At 53.7% G+C, this 16,054-nt stretch overlaps 1 protein-coding gene across 1 annotated transcript; it reads left to right on the forward strand.

Annotated features, from left to right (window-relative positions):
• Positions 1 to 3,373: 3,373 nt before the first annotated feature.
• RASL10B (RAS like family 10 member B) lies at positions 3,374 to 15,647 on the forward strand. The gene is made up of 4 exons (XM_005583472.4): positions 3,374 to 3,592; positions 6,843 to 7,205; positions 12,536 to 12,660; positions 13,162 to 15,647. Exons 2-4 carry the CDS (start codon positions 6,990 to 6,992, stop codon positions 13,430 to 13,432), a joined length of 612 nt encoding a protein of 203 aa, XP_005583529.1. The 5' UTR covers positions 3,374 to 3,592; positions 6,843 to 6,989; the 3' UTR covers positions 13,433 to 15,647.
• Positions 15,648 to 16,054: the final 407 nt, after the last annotated feature.

The following is a 16,054-nucleotide window of genomic DNA, read 5'->3' on the forward strand; positions in this document are numbered from 1 at the left end:
CAGCTATGATGGAGCAGGGGCAGAGGTAGGCAGGTTTGGGTCTTTGACACTTCTACCCCACTTCGTGTGTGGGCCTCAGCTACTGCAGGCGGTCCCATGTGTCTGCTCCCTGAGTTTGCACCTCAGCCAACAGGCATCCTCAGCTGAGCCAGACCCACCTGAGGCTCAAGGTCAGACCCAAGTACAGAGTCTTTTCACATGTTCCCATCAAAGTGCTCCTAATGATAGGGGAGAGTGAACAGGCCCCTAGGGGTGCATGTTCTTAGGCCAAAGTGACTCTCAGCAAACCAAGATGACATCTGTATCCTAACTTCGGGCAAATCTTCCACTTTATGTAGATGGAATTGCTGTTTGCTTTTTTAAATAAAAATAATCCTTTAAATGACCTTTCACTGAAGGCCAGTATGAGGTCCCATAATTAACCTGTGGCTTTGTGTTTCCCTAGTGCAGTGGCGCTATCACTGCTTACTGCAGCCTTGACCTCTCAGGCACAAGTGATCCCCCTCAGGTAGCTGAGACTACAGGTGTGCACACCACCACGCCTGGCTGTTTTTGTATGTATTTTAGAGACGAGGTTTCACCACGTTGCCCAGGCTGGTCTTGAACTCCTTGGCTTGAATATTCTGCCCCCCTTGACCTCCTAAAGTGCTGGGATTATAGACATGAGCCATTGCGCCCAGTGTATTTTAATTTATTCCTTCTAGTCCACCTTCGGAATGGAGGGCCACAGCCTGGGGGAGCAGACATAAAGCCTGGGATCCTCGAGCAGGGTGAGGATTAGAGATTTTCAGATACAGTGGAGGGATAAGTGATGCAATCAGGAGGCTCTTAGCGACCCCATGTGATCCCACAGGGCCAGTTAAAATCTGATTTATTCTCCCCAAAAGTGGTGTTCCAGGAGGAAGCCAAATTCATTCCAGCCCTATACTTGCTTCTAGCTGCTGCCCTGGTCCTTTCATACCTCCACCCCAACCCTCTGGGAGCCTACCTAGAATAAATGGAACCGCTGTGCCACGGTGATGCTCATCCTCCCCTAGGATGCCTGCGTGTCCCTAAAAAAGGCAAAAAATAAAGGCCCCGTGCTGAGACTTCCTACATGCCAGGCATTGTGTTAAGGACTTTACACACCTCAGCTCATCTACACCCTGTCAACAACAGTGAGGGACAACTAATCACACTCCTTTTAATAAATGAGACTATAGACTTCAAGTTACTTGCCTCAGTTACAATAGCAAGTGGCAGAGCCAAGATTGAAATCCAGCTCTGTCTGATACTGAAGCCCAGGCTCATACCCATTCTCCTCTGTGACTGAACAGGAGAAGGAAGGGAAGAATTGGGAGGGTGCCCAAAATGCAGAGGTCAGAGTGTGGAGGAAAACTGAGTTCTGTTTGGGAGCACACGGTAATAGGAGGTCAGAGTGGAGGATGCAGGGTCCCAGGGGTAAAAACAGTTGGGATATCTCTCGTGCTCCTGCTCCTCCTCCTGCCCTGGAGGCTCTAAAATGCAATTTGATCAGGCGCTTTCCCTGCTTTAAAACTCTTCCATAGGGCCGGGTGCAGTGGCTCATGTCTGTAATCCCAGCACTTTGGGAGGCTGAGGCGGGCAGATCACCTGAGGTCAAGAGATTGAGACCATCTCGGCCAAGATGGTGAAACCCCATCTCTACTAAAAATACAAAAATTAGCTGGGTGTGGTGGGACGTGCCTGTAGTTCCAGCTACTCTGGAGGCTGAGGCAGGAGAATCACGTGAACCCGGGAGGCAGAGGTTGCAGTGAGCCAAGATTGTGCCACTGCACTCCAGCCTGGTGACAGAGCAAGACTCCATCTCAAACAAACAAACAAACAAACAAACAAAAAAAACCTCATCAATGACTTCCTGTGTAGCACAAGGCTGGATCTGAACTCCTCATCCTGTCAATCAGGGCCTTTGTGACCAACTTCTGGCCTCTTCACCCACCATGCTTCCAGCCTTGTGGGCTCCTGTCTGGTTCCCAGACTCACTTCTCAAGCCTATGTAATTGCTCTTGACTTCTGTAGCTTTCTTTTTTTCTTTTTCTTCTTTTTTTTTTTTTTTTTTGAGACAGGGTCTTGTACTGTCACCCAGACTGGAGTGCAGAGGCCTGATCTCGGCTCACTGCAACCTCTGTCTCCCAGGTTCAAGTGATTCCCCTGCCTCAGCCTCCCAAGTAGCTGGGATTACAGGTGCGCACCACCATGCCTGGCTAATTTTTGTATTTTTAGTAGAGACGGGGGTTTCATCATGTTGGTCAGGCTGGTCTTGAACTCCTGACCTCGTGATCCGCCCGCCTCAGCTTCCCAAAGTGCTGGGATTACAGGCGTGAACCACCGCGCCCAGCCAACTTCTGTAGCTTTCTTCTGCTACAATCTCCCTCCCCCCAGCCCCCAAAATCTACTTCTTTCAAGGTTGCTTCCTTGAAAGTTGCCTCCTGCGAAGCTTCAGTGACTCCTCTAATGAGTTGTCCCACTTCCCCTGCCCTCCGCAGAACCTTGACTTTGCACACAGCACATTTTAATGTTGTGTATCTGCTTTTGGTCTCACATTGGACTGTGAGCCTCATACCAAACTCATCAGTGACTGCTCAGCTAGTGACTCTCAATCGTTGTATTCACATTTTACATCTAAGTGAGACAAGCTTCTGAACCTCAACTATCTCATCAGTGAAGTAGGGGAAACGATCTACCCCATAGAATCGTGAGGATTCGATCTGAGGGTGCATGCAAAGCTCGTAGCACACCGGCAAGATAGAGGTTGCCTATCAGTGATGACATTGATTATGACATGACATTGATCATCAAAGGTTAGACGATGATGAGTGTTAGAATAAATACCTGGGTGATTTTGCCCTCAATCCTGACAAACGCTGGTATCTCCCATTCTGGCGAGAAGAGACCTATGGTAGTTTTAGGGGTATGGAGGTCACCCATTGGCAGGGGAGACCTTGCTTTGTGCCAGCCAGCTCTGCCTTTCACTGCGTCAGTGAAGGGTGAGAGTGATCACCCTTCGCTCAGCCCTTGAGGAGGGTGGAAGAGCAGAGCCTGGATGTCTCTAACACACAGTGCAGGGCACACAGTGCAGGGCACACAGTGGCCTGGTTACAGGCCTGGGCCAGGGGCATATGAGGCCAAGAGTCGGAATGAAGCAAAGGCCTTGAGGCCTTTCCCATGCCTTTCTTCATCTCTTCCAGGTTAGAGCTAAATTCTCGCAGGGAGAGTCTGGAGGGGTGTGAAGGTCGAGACCAGGGATTAAAGAATTCATCCAGGGCCGCCCTAGCGAATATGTCAGGCTCAGGGACCCAGCGGAATGCCAGCCCGCACCCCCGCCCCCCTCCTCCTTCCAGCGCGAGCGGGCGGCGCGCTCCGGAGGGAGAGCTGGGGCTGGAGGTTCCTACCCCCTCGGCGGCCCGCATCTGCCCCCGCGCGCCCGCCCTGAGCCCGCCCCGACTGGGCAGGCGGGGGCGCCCCCACTTCTCTCCCCCCGGGCGGGGGAGCCGGGGGGCAGCGCCAGAGCCCGGGGGGAGCGCAGCCCCGCCGACCGGCCGGCCAGGGCAGGGGGCAGCTAGGACGGCCCCGGGTAAGCGGCGGGAGGAGGGGAAGCGGTCAGGGGTGGAGCGGGGCTGGGGCAGGGGCTGGGGGGGTCGGGCCGGGGTCGGGGGAGGAGGAGACGGCCGGGGCGAAGGGAGTCCGGGACTAGGAGGGGGCCGGCGGGCTGGCGGGGAAGCGGTGCGGGGCCGCCACGTGAGAGCTGGAGCCGGGGGTGGGGGTGCCTGCAAGGTGCTGGAGGCGGAGAGCGAGCTGGGCTTCTACATCCCCCCCAAACTCCTACCAATCAGGTCATGGGGAGCGCAGCATCCTCTGTCGCCCCCTAACCCACCCCCAGGCGAACGTGGTTGGAACAAACAGCTGGCAGACTTGTGACCCGGCCCTCTGGATCCGCGAAGCCCCCGCTGTCAGTCTTGGGCAGCGACCCAGGTGTCCAGGCGCAGGGAAGGGGACGGAACTAGGCTTTGCCCCCTCTGTGTGTCTCTGGTCTCTTGCCTCTCTTGCCGGGCGGTCTCTTCCCGGGCGCTGTCTGCAGACTCACTGCAGAGAGCAGGCCTTGGGGAGAAAGCGCTCAGGGGCCTGGGCCCTGCTTCTTGGGACAGCCCCCTCCCTTCCGCACCCAGCCAAGGGTGTTGGATTAATATACTCTTAGATCCAGGACCTCTGCCTGGAAAGAAGGAAGGGGCACCGATCGCTTCTGAGTTGGGGACAGGGCCACACTTGGGCCTGGTGAGTTCCAGGAGGCTGGCCCCAGCCTAGGGGCCTCCTGCGCCCCTTCCCTAGCTCCTGGGCAGTGCCCCTCTTGCATTTCCCTGCCACTCCCCAGAAAGGGCTGGTTTCTGGGCAGGGAGTGTGGTGTCCGGGACAGTCTGCAGGTAGGATGCATCCTGGAAACCTTTGAGCTGCCACACCCAGAGAGAGGCCAGGACTCCTCTTGGCATTCCTTGCCCTCTCTTCCTCCCCTAGGACTCCCCACTCCCCACCTGCCTGTGCTGGTTATGTAATTAACCCAGCTGAGTCTCTCTGCCATGCTGGTGGTGTCCAGGGATGCCTAAGGGGCTTCGGACCTGGAGGGACATATAGGAAGGAGGGATAGGTACTTCCCCCTAGTTGGGAGCCCATGTAAGTGTATAAACACCTGTTGGAGAAGGGACACTGCATGGGGCAGGAAGGAGTTTAGGGTCCTAATCTTAGTTAACAACTGACTGGCTATGAGGTCTTCACTTCCCTAAGTCACTCGGTTTGTTTTGGAGTGTGTTTGTTTTTTAAATCTTCAATAAAATGAGAAGAATCTCTCACACACACACTGCATGCATGTGAGCTCATGCAACAGTAGATAGCAAGCCCTCCTGGGATTGCTAGGAGGTGCCATTGCTAAATTTGTGGGGAACTCAGATGAATGAAGGACCCCTGCCCATAGCAGTGATCACTGTTTATTGAACACCTATGCTGGCCGAGGCCCTGGGCTTTACATGCACACATCGTAACACTCTGTTAAGTTTCTTGCCCAAGGTCACACTTCAGGTGAATGGCAGAGCTAGGAATCAAGCCCTAGTTGTTCTCACTCCACATCCTGACCTTTATTTACTATGCTGTGTGCGCACATACCCTGTGGAGTGAGTCCTCTGAACCAGGACAACCTGGGGGACATTCAGCTACGGATTGTGCATGTGTGGAAAGGACATGCATCCGCAGAAAAGTACGCACCCATGAGGAAAAGCATGGCCTTGCCAGAATCCAGCGAATCCACCTGCCCTGGACCCAGTTAGCAAGTGCTGATGTCACCCTCCTGGGAATCCAGACAGGAGGTCTCAGGCATGTAACAGCCTCTTTGGTCACTATCACCAACAAAAGAAGAAAGGTTCCTTTTCCTGGCTAAGAGATTTACGTGGATTTTCTCAGAAATAGGGGCTGTTTACCTCATTGTACCTATGTGCAGAAGCATGGCTCCAGTTGAGAAGGTGATTTGCCCACTGCCATGCAGCAAGGACACACCAGAGCTGAGAGTTATACCCAGGCCCTAAAGTCACTGAAACTGAGCAGGCAAGGAGCTAATGAATTCATATCAAGGCCAACCTCCAGCAGCCCTTTTCTGGGCACCTAATATGTGCCAGGCCCTCTGGGCTCTAGGGGATGCCAGAGAATGAGACCCAGACCTTGGCCTGTATGCATTCATCGATTAGAAACACTGAACTTGGCCGGGCGCGGTGGCTCGTGTCTGTAATCCCAGCACTTTGGGAGGCCGAGGTAGGTAGATCACCTGAGGTCAGGAGTTCGAGGCCAACATGGAGAAACCCCATCTCTACTAAAAATACCAAAATTATCCAGGTGTGGTGGCAGATGCCTGTAATCCCAGCTACTTGGGAGGCTGAGGCAGGAAAATGGCTTGAACCCGGGAGGTGAAGGCTGCAGTGAGCCGAGATCATGCCACTGTACTCCAGCGTGGGTGACAGAGTGAGACTCTGTCTGGAAAAAAAAAAAAAAAAAAGAATCACTGAACTTGAAAGTTGGAAGAAGTACTGCGACATCATAGAAAGGAGTAGCTGCCCTTCGGGTTGTGATTGGACACGCTTCTTACTGCTTCTAAGCTTGTCTCTAAAGTGGGAATAACAGTACCTATCCCTCAGAGATGTCGTACTGACCAAGGATACCCACATGGGCATGCCAGCAGAGTAAGTGCTCAGCAGTGTTGCACCCCAGAGGCAACGTGGTCATCTAGTGCAGAATTCTCAACTAGCAGCATTTGGAAATGGGGGGAGGGGGAGTTTTTGGTCATCGTGGTGTCTGGAGGCTGCTGCTGGCAGCTACCTCTTGGGAGCCATGGAAAGCAAATGTCCTGCGATGTGTGGGCAGTCCTGCACAATCGAGTTCTCTCCCCACAAAACGTCAGGAGTGCCGGCACTGAGACACACCTGCCCAGTCCCAGCCACTCAGGAGGACACAGACTCAGAGGTGTTGCCGTCTTATCCCAGGCTCTGTGGGGAAGCTGGGATCAAACCAAGTCCAGTGCCCTTCCCACTCTGCTCTGCAGCCTGTTTTGGTTGGAGTTGGACCTGGAGAAAAGTCAGGTCATAAGTCAAGAAAGATTGGGTCCTACTACTGGAATGCAGGGAAAAATGGAGGAGGGATGGAGAGGTTTTGGATAGGTGGCCACCGGGGTTTTGGGAAAGGGAAGGCATTCCAAGTGGCAGTAACAGCTTGAGCAAAGTCCCAAACGTGGAAAAGTGCAGGACATGTCCAGGGATAAGCTGGTGCACTAAGCCCACCTCTTGTCCCCACAGTCCAGGTGGAGGCCGCAGAGGGCCCAGGGCAAGCAGAGGCAGCAATGGTTGGTCCTGACGGTGGCTGAGCCCCCAGCCCCTGGAATATGCAGCCCGGGGGAGCCCCAGACAGCGGCAAGGACGAGGTGGCGGAGTGGGGCGGGAGGCATGGTCTCCACCTACCGGGTGGCCGTGCTGGGGGCGCGAGGTGTGGGCAAGAGTGCCATCGTGCGCCAGTTCCTGTACAACGAGTTCAGCGAGGTCTGCGTGCCCACCACCGCCCGCCGCCTCTACCTGCCTGCTGTCGTCATGAACGGCCACGTGCACGACCTCCAGATCCTCGACTTTCCGCCCATCAGCGCCTTCCCTGTCAATACGCTCCAGGTAGGAGGACCCTGGGGGGCATGGGTTAGTGGGGAAATGGATGGGTAGGGGAGAGTCTGGATTCCAACCTGCTGTAGCTCGGGCCCTATTGCCAGGGCCGCGTCACTGAGTTTGGGAGCTCCACACTGCACCTTGGGCCACCCTGCTTAGAGTCGTTCCAGGAATTCATTCACTGGTGTACTAGTTTATTCAACAAATATTTGATGACCGTTTAATGTGTGCCAGGCCCTGCAGTGGGCACTGGTGCAGAATGGTGAGCAAACAATTTATGGAATTTGCTTTCAAGAAACTCATAGTCTGGTGAGAAAAGGCTAACAGGCAACTATTACATGGTGTGATAAGTGCTATGATTGGAGGAGCAGGGAGCTGGAGCAGCCCTTAAGGGGGCATCCAGGTCATCCAGATGTGTTGGGGTGGAGTTGGGGGGTCACAGAGGGTGATGTCTCAACTAAGTAGGTTTTAGGCAGGTAAGAGGCAGTAGAGAAAAGGGCAGGGAACACTAGGCTGCAGTGAGTATTCGGGGCTGTGCCTACCATAGCCTCACTCCACGTCCCCTGGAGAAGGGACAGCAGCAGAATAGACAGGGCCCTGGGAAAGGTGTGTTCTCAGAGACTCTGGAGACCCCAGTCAGCTCTCTTGCCCAAGGCCCTCTTCTCTTAAGTGATGCTCTGCCCCTGACCTCAGGACCTGCCTGCTGGGTACCCTCCCTGCCAGGTTTGGATTTAAATGCCCCCAGGGTCCTCACTTATTGTGTTCCTTCCCCACTGCCTGCTGGAACCAGGTCCTCTTGCCCTCTCTCAACCTCTGACTCGAGAGGGAGTGAAGAGAAAAAGGAAGCTGAGCTCTAAGACGTGTTTGCTCACTGAAGGAAGCCTCTGACCAGAGTGCACAGAGCTTTTCCAGGAAGGACAGTCACAGTGGTGGAGACCCAGAAGGCAGGAGAAAAGGCTTGTCCAGGTGTAACGGAGCAAATAAAGCAGTCTCTCAGGCTGCGACCCTGGGCTGGGAGCTGGCGGGCAGCTCAGCACTCAGCACTCTCAGCAACACCAGGCAGGAGGGCCCTGGCGTAATCTGCCGGAGACACCCGTTCACCCATCCCAGGCCCCTGGGGTCAGCAGCAAGATGGAAGCCTGATCCCACCTCTGCCCTGGAAGCAGTGAGGCTGAGCCTATCAGGGCAAACGGTCTGGGCACAGGGCCTTCTCTTCTAAAGGAGACTTTAACAATCACCTGATTGGACATTCAAATCTTGCTCCAAGCCTAGACACTGAGCTTTATTTCATCTTGCCCCCTTTACCCTGATTCCTGCCCCACTCTCTGTAACCATTCTTATCGAATTTTTCTTTCTTTTTAAAAATATATTTATTTATTTATTTATTTATTTTTGAGATGGAGTCTCCCGCTGTCGCCCAGGCTGGAGTGCAGTGACGTGATCTCGGCTCACTGCAATCTTTGCCTCCTGGGTTCAAGCGATTCTCCTGCATCAGCCTCCTGAGTAGCTGGATTACAGGCACCTGCCACCACACCCAGCTAATTTTTGTATTTTTAGTAGAGACGGGGTTTCATCATGTTGGCCAGGCTGGTCTCGATCTCCTGACCTCAAGTGATCCGCCTGCCTAGGCCTCCCAAAGTGCTGGGATTATAGGCATGAGCCGCCGTGCCTGGCCGCTTAACAGATTTTTATCCATACGTTCAGTATTTCTTTACCCAAGTAAGAAAATGCATTCTTCCCTGCTTCTTACATAAAGAACAAAATGGAGGCCGGGCGCGGTGGCTCACGCCTGTAATCCCAGCACTTTGGGAGGCCGAGGCGGGGGGATCATGAGGTCAGGAGATCGAGACCATCCTGGCTAACACAGTGAAACCCCTTCTCTGCTAAAAATACAAAAAATTAGCCGGTGTGGTGGCGGGCGCCTGTAATCCCAGCTACTCGGGAGGTTGAGGCAGGAGAATGGCGTGAACCCAGGAGACGGAGCTTACAGTGAGCCAGATCACGCCACTGCACTCCAGCCTGGGCGACAGAGCGAGACTCCGTCTCAAAAAAAAAAAAAAAAGAACAAAACAAAAACAAGAACCATACTGTTCTGTACCTTGACTTTATTTTTAAAATTTTTTGTATAGATGGATCTTGCTGTGTTACCTAAGCTGGTGTCAAACTCCTGGCCTCAAGCAATCCTGCTTTGGCCTCCCAAAGTGCTGGGATTACAAATGTGAGCCACTATGCTTGGCGCTGTACCTCAATTTTTTTTAACTTGCTATTATAACCTGGAGATTTTTCCAGGCTGTTATCTAGAGGACTTCCTTGTTCTTTCCTCATGGCCACACCCTGCTCCATTGAAGAGCTGTACCATGGAGTCCTTTCTTGTTGGACAAGCGGGTGATATCCAGTCTTGCGCTGTTTCAAACAGTGCCACAATGAATAGCCTTGTAGATAAGTCATTTTGAACGTAAGTAGGTATATCTGTGGGATTAATTCCCAGAAATGGCATTGCTGGAAATGGCATTGCTGGATCACAATGCCTGGAAATGGTATGGTGAATACAGAGCCAGGTGAGGTGACTCAAGCCTATAATCCCAGCACTTTGGGAGGCTGAGGCGGGCAGATCACTTGAGCTCAGGAGTTCAAGACCAGCCTGGGCAACATGGCAAAACCCCATCTCTACCAAAAATACAAAAAATTAGTCGGGCATGGTGGTCCATGCCTGTGGTCCCAGCTGCTTGGGAGGCTGAGGTGGGAGAATCGCCTGAGCCTGGGAGGTTGAGGCTGCAGAGAGCTGAGATAGTGCCACTGCACTCCAACTTGGGCAACAGAGTGAGGCCCTATCTCAAAAAAAAAAAAAAAAAAAAAAAGTGTGACTGTAACTGGAGTTTTGAGGGGAGGTTATTTCCAGATTGCCCTCTATAGCAGTGGTGTATGCTGTGCTCCTGTGAGCAATGTGTATGAGAGCCCGTTTTCCTGCAGTCTTGCCATCAGAGTATATTGTCAGACTTTTGACAGTATATTTGACAATCTGAGAGATGAGATGTGATATTCTCCTTGTAGTCTCCATTTGCATCTCTGATCATGAGTGAAATTGAGCATCTTTTCATAGGTTTAAGGGCCTTTGTGTTTCTTTTTTCAAGAACTATTGATGTCCTTTGCCCATTTTTCTATTGGGTTGTTGGCTTTTTTCTTCTTGACTGACTCTGAGTTTTGGACTCTAGAATATCCAAGATTTCACTCAAGGAGCCCAGTAAGGGACTTTCGGCAGAGAAATGCTGTGAAAAAGGGATCCTCGAGGTGCCAAAGATTAAGTATAAAACCTAAGACTCCTGATGGCCACCATCTGAAAATAAAGTAATACATTCTTCTCCAATGCCGGATGAGATAGAGCCCAGGAGAGTAGTGTTTCCTGGATGTGAGCCTCAGTGTCTTCTGCAGCCCCTTCTATCAGAGAAGGAAGCTGAGATTATCAGGTGCTTGCAAACCACCAAAGGAATTATCAGCAAATGCATGGTTGAGACGCAGGTGACTGAGCCTCTCTCAGACTGCATGTCCCTGAAACTGGACTCCCTTTCCATTGCTCCTTCTCTGTTTTGACACAGCCCCAAGATGACCTTTTACAGTTTGGAAACCTGCTTCCTCCCTTCAATCATGGGGGAAGGGACAAGCTAACCAATCAGGGGCCTTCCTCCTCTCTCTTTTAGGAACCCGCAGAGAGGAGTGGGTGGGAGGAAGCCAGGAGGTCCCCTCAAGGAGGCAACATGTTGGGGGAGAGGTGGGCCTGTCACCCTCAAAAGCTGGCAGCTGCTCCCTCTCCCCAGCAGAGAGATTGACGAGACTGGGAGCCTCTCATCCCTCCCGCTTCTCATTGATCTCCACTCGTCTTGGGAGATCAGAGGAGCATCTGTATGCACAGGTTCCAGGCTCCTGGAGATCACTGTGTCTAGCAGAATGCAGTCTTCCCTGGCCTAAGAAACCAGTTCAGTTTCCTATGGTTTTAGGTTTGTCCTCAGCATCCTCCTGCTGCACCAAAAATTTAAACCTCAGCACAAAGAAAAGATGCCACATCATCTCCCTAGGGAAATCCACTGCAGCATCTTCTAAGCCTTTGAGTTGGGAAGTGCTGTTCTGAAGTTGGACTTAACTCTGCGCTACTGCCACCAAAGTCATTTCCTTTTGATCCTTCTTGGAAATGGAGAACTGTAGTCCTCCTTTGTGCCTGGCCCCTGCCCCACTTGACTCAGATGCTGGGACAGGAGACATACCTCCACCTTCTTCTAGTCTTTTGCCTAAGCTTTGGTGGGAGAAGACTGGTTTCCTTTGTCCTTGGAGGCCTCTGTCCCCCAACTTTAGGGACCCACTTCTTTCCACACACTGGCTGCCTGAAACCACTCTTGCAGTTGTAACTACTGGCACGCTGACTAATGAATCTCTTAAGGAAACTTCTCTTTAGTGTACTTGGCCTTTCTAGGAGTCTCTTCATCTTGAGCTGTACCCCGCAATCCCTTGAGAAGCTGCACAAACATTCAGGAAGTTCATCTCCCTGGAGCTTCCCTGGGGCCCTGCTCTACGTCAGCCCATTATGCATCCAGTCCGAATCTTTTTCTGTTTCTCAAGCCTGAGGGCAGAGATGAGCATACAGAAGGGACACATCAGGTAGCAGTCTAAGGGCAGTGGAAGAGGCAGGAGTTGCATTGATCCCAGATGGGGCTACGGAGAGCTCACCAGCCCAGGTAGTGGCATTAAGGAGCACCTGCTTTGACACTCAGAGAGGAAGAGGGAGTATATAAAAATGAGGACAGCCTGGCTGTGGCCCTCTCAGGAGCTCACAGCAGAAGTGGGGAACTGAAGATGGAACAGCTCTAATGAAAGTGTAATCGAAGGATTGTTAGAACACAGGAGATGAAGGGAGTAGTCCCCTGCTTGCAGGAAGGATGGGAAATCAGGAAGCTTCTTGGAGGCAGTGGCACTTCAGCTGAGCCTTGGAAGATAGAATTTTAACAGCTCCAACACCCAGCTCAGAGCTGGACTCTTAAGAGGTACTTAATAAATGTACTTGTTGAAAAAAGGCCTCGATGGATGGATGAGGGGACAAAATGGAGCAGGGCAGAACTAAGTTCCAGATGTGCACAAAGGTCAAACAATGTGACCTGCTCCATCCTGGCTTGGGAATGGGGAGGCTACAGCTCCTCCATTCTCCCTGGGCCTGGTCTCCTGGGGATGAGCAGGTATGGAAGGCTTCAGGTGCAGTGGCAGGTGAGAGCACTGCCCCTCTGATGGGAGATGTCTGGGGGCTAGGGGAGCCCTCATGGCTGCTCTGACCTTGGTACTGGCTGGGGATATTGCAGGAGTGGGCAGACGCCTGCTGCAGGGGACTCCGGAGCGTCCATGCCTACATCCTGGTCTACGACATCTGCTGCTTTGACAGCTTTGAGTACGTCAAGACCATCCGCCAGCAGATCCTGGAGACGAGGTGAGAGGCTGGAACACAGTCCATTGCCACTTCTGTGGATGACCCAGTGCTAGCCAGTCCCTGTGAAAAGGGGACAGTATAGGGACAGAGCCAGAGGTATATGTGTTCTAAGATTCCCACACATACACTCAAACATGCATACATTGTGCTGTCCCCATTTCTGTTAACTCATGTTGGGACCCTGGCTGTGGGGGTGGCTAGAGTAGTGCAGTAGTTAAGAACTGGGACTTCTGGAACAAGACTTCCAGGGCCACTCAGCTGCATGACTTGAAGCCAGTAAACATTTAAGCCTATGTCCTCATCTGTAAAATGGGGATAACAGTAGAACCCATCTTTTAGATCAGTTGTGCTGATCAGAAACTATAACACCTCCAGGGCTTAGGGCTGCGCCTGGAGCAGAACATACGGTGGTGGTAGTATTGGCCAGGCACAGCCTGCCCTGCTGGGAGTACAGCGGTTGTGAGACTGACAGAGTTCTGAGCTTCCTGCCTCGCCCCGCAGGGTGATCGGCACCTCAGAGACGCCCATCATCATCGTGGGCAACAAGCGGGACCTGCAGCGTGGACGCGTGATCCCGCGCTGGAACGTGTCGCACCTGGTGCGCAAGACGTGGAAGTGCGGCTACGTGGAATGCTCGGCCAAGTACAACTGGCACATCCTGCTGCTCTTTAGCGAGCTGCTCAAGAGCGTCGGCTGCGCCCGGTGCAAGCACGTGCACGCTGCCCTGCGCTTCCAGGGCGCGCTGCGCCGAAACCGCTGCGCCATCATGTGACACCTGCGCGCCCCGCGGGCTGCACCGGCACTGGCCGGGCGGAGGGTGGGGCTGTACTGCGGGGCTGGGGCGGGGAGCGGGCGGGAAATGGAACTGTGACGGTCCCGGCCTGAGGCCCCTGCAGCCACGCATCTCCCGGTGAGAAGCAAAGCGCGAGAGGGAGCCCCCAGTAACTGCTAAGCCCTGCCCCTTGCCCCGGTGGCTTCCTGGGACAGCCGTCTTCAGTGCTGTATTTAGTGCAGTGCCCGGCCCGACCCGCAGGGGTGCCACAGCCTTTTGGGATGGGGGTGAGCGTGCAATGGAGGGTGGGGGTGGCGAGGTGCCGCCTTGGCCGGGCCCCCACCTGTCTTTTCCAGAATGTGTCTGTCTTTGCCGGGTGTCTTCCTTTCCCATGTCCGCCCACCCAAGCGTCTGTTGGTCCTTACCTGTCTCACCCACCCTCCAGTCCCCCCTAGCTCCGCTCACAGGGCTCTCATTTCGTCCATCCCCTTGTCGCAGATCCTGGCAGCTTCTTTGTGAGGCCAGGCCTTCTGACTGTCAGCACCACCGGCACAGGGCAGAGATGCGGGTGGCCCAAAGACCACCATCAAGGGGTCCGGGGGCTGAGGTCCCAGATCAGTGAGGGGAGAAGGTTGAGCTCTCCGACTTCCAGGGAGACCTCCCCGCCCAGCAGCCCCCAGAGACACAACAACCTACCTTCCAGCCTTAACTCGATGGTCCGTCCCTGCCAGGTGCCCCTCACTCTTCCTGACCCCAAAGCCAGATCACCCCCTGGGTTAAAACTTTTTTTTTTTTTTTTTGGACAGAGTGTGGAAAGGGAATCCCCCAAAGGATAGTTTCTTTTCCATGATGCCAGGTTCCAGTCTTCTATTACCTCCTGCATACTGCAATCTGGTCTGTCAGACTGGGGAATGTTAGGTTCTGGGGTCTGGTCGTGGGCAGGATGGTGCCCAGAAGGGGGTCAGGTTGTCCCAGTGAAGATTCTGTTGCCCCGTCTCAACCCCATCTGACTACCCCAGACTCTGCCTGCCTCAGATCTCAGACTATCCTGATTAATCTGGGGAAGAACAGAGCCAGGGAAAGAATGGTGGGGACCCCTGTGCTTGGGGGAGACACACCTGCATCTTCCCCCCGCCGGCCCCAGATGGAGGCCCTCAGGATCTGACACCCTCTTGTCCCAACACCAGTCAGCCCTATGCCCTAACTCACTCCGCCCCATTTTCTCCGGCTGCCTGGCCGGGTTTCTACCTCTCGTCACCGGAGCTGATCACTGTCAGTTTTGTACCGATTTAGAAATAACAATAATAGTGAAGATTCTAGGAATGGCATAAGGGATTGATGCGGGAATTGGAGGGAGGGAGAAGTGGTGCCCTGTCCCCTGCCCCCTGACCAAAGAAAGCTGTCCTTGAGGCTGAGCCCTCAGCCCTGGCCTGGTGGGAGGACAGCAGGGTCCCTTGTTATAAGACGGGCAGAGAGGACAACTCCACTTTGGCCAACTTAGCCAAGGCTGCAGCATATAGACTAGGAAATCAGGTAGCCCAGAGTGGTGATGGAGCGGAGTCTGGGGGAAGGGTCGTGGGTGGGGAATTTATCACCAACATCCATTGTAGGGGGAATCTATGATTCTGCTTCCCCGGCTGATTCCCACTCTGTCCACCAAGTGGGGGTAGCACAGCCCCACAGCAACCGCCTTGACCTTGGGCAGTCTAGTGTTCCTGCGTTCTAGTCCCTGCTGTGCTGCAGGACTTCGGGCAAGTGACCTGCCCTCTGTGAGCCTCCCTCTGACACAGAGGAGGTGGCTCCCCTTCCCCACACCTTAGAGTGGCTGGGAGGGTAACAAAGAGGGCCTGCCCCTTAGTCTCCTGCACCCCTGTCTCCTGGTTCACCAGAGGGAGGGGATGAGGGATGGCAGCATCTCACATGCCCCATCACCCCCAACTCTGAGGCACCTGAGGTGGGGGGAGGGGGCCCAGGCCTCTGGCTGCTCCCCTGTGGGAGCCATTGGAATGTATCCTCTGACAGGCCCCCTCCCGCCTCCACTTCAACCCAGGTCTTGGATTTCAGGTCCCTCCACCCCCATTCTGAGTCTCTGTCCTTCCCCTCCCACCCCCTCCCAGGGTTTCCCACCACAGGGTCTGGAAGTGTGTGTGACGCCCATTGAGCTGTTATCCGAAGTCAGATTAAAAATCAGGGAGTGTTTTCCCCTGTTTCTGTACCAAGGTGTTGGCTCCGTTCCTCATGGTAGGAGGGGAGGGATCCCCACAGGGCTTGCCTGCTGAGCTCCGTGTGGAAGGAGGGTGAAGGTGGTGAGGTGGCCCCCAGTCCCAAAGCCCAGGTCAACAGGGAGACCACCGGTGAAGAGTTTGGGACGTATCACCTTTCCACCTAACCCCAAACCCTCCAACTAATTCAAACCATTCAGAAGGGAAGCAGAACTTCTCCCCTGCCAGTCTGGAAAATTTCCATAATGGGACTGAATCCCAGCTTCTCCGTCTGCGTCTCGTCCTTCCCACTCAAGGCTGAGACTTTGCAGCCTCTCAGTCATAACTTCTTGGATGTAGATGTGTTAGGAACACTTTCAGCCACCCGTCTTGTCCCTGAGTGATCTCAGGACCCAAACTC

The sequence above is a fragment of the Macaca fascicularis genome, chromosome 16 (assembly GCF_037993035.2).
Source record: "Macaca fascicularis isolate 582-1 chromosome 16, T2T-MFA8v1.1".
In the NCBI taxonomy this organism is placed as follows: Eukaryota; Metazoa; Chordata; class Mammalia; order Primates; family Cercopithecidae; genus Macaca; species Macaca fascicularis.

Coding starts and splice junctions, on each gene's coding strand:
- RASL10B (XM_005583472.4), top strand. CDS start 6,990: ATGGTCTCCACCTACCGGGTGGCCGTGCTGGGGGCGCGAGGTGTGGGC. Junction 7,206..12,535: donor TCCCTGTCAATACGCTCCAG/GTAGGAGGACCC, acceptor GGGATATTGCAG/GAGTGGGCAGACGCCTGCTG. Junction 12,661..13,161: donor CAGCAGATCCTGGAGACGAG/GTGAGAGGCTGG, acceptor CTCGCCCCGCAG/GGTGATCGGCACCTCAGAGA.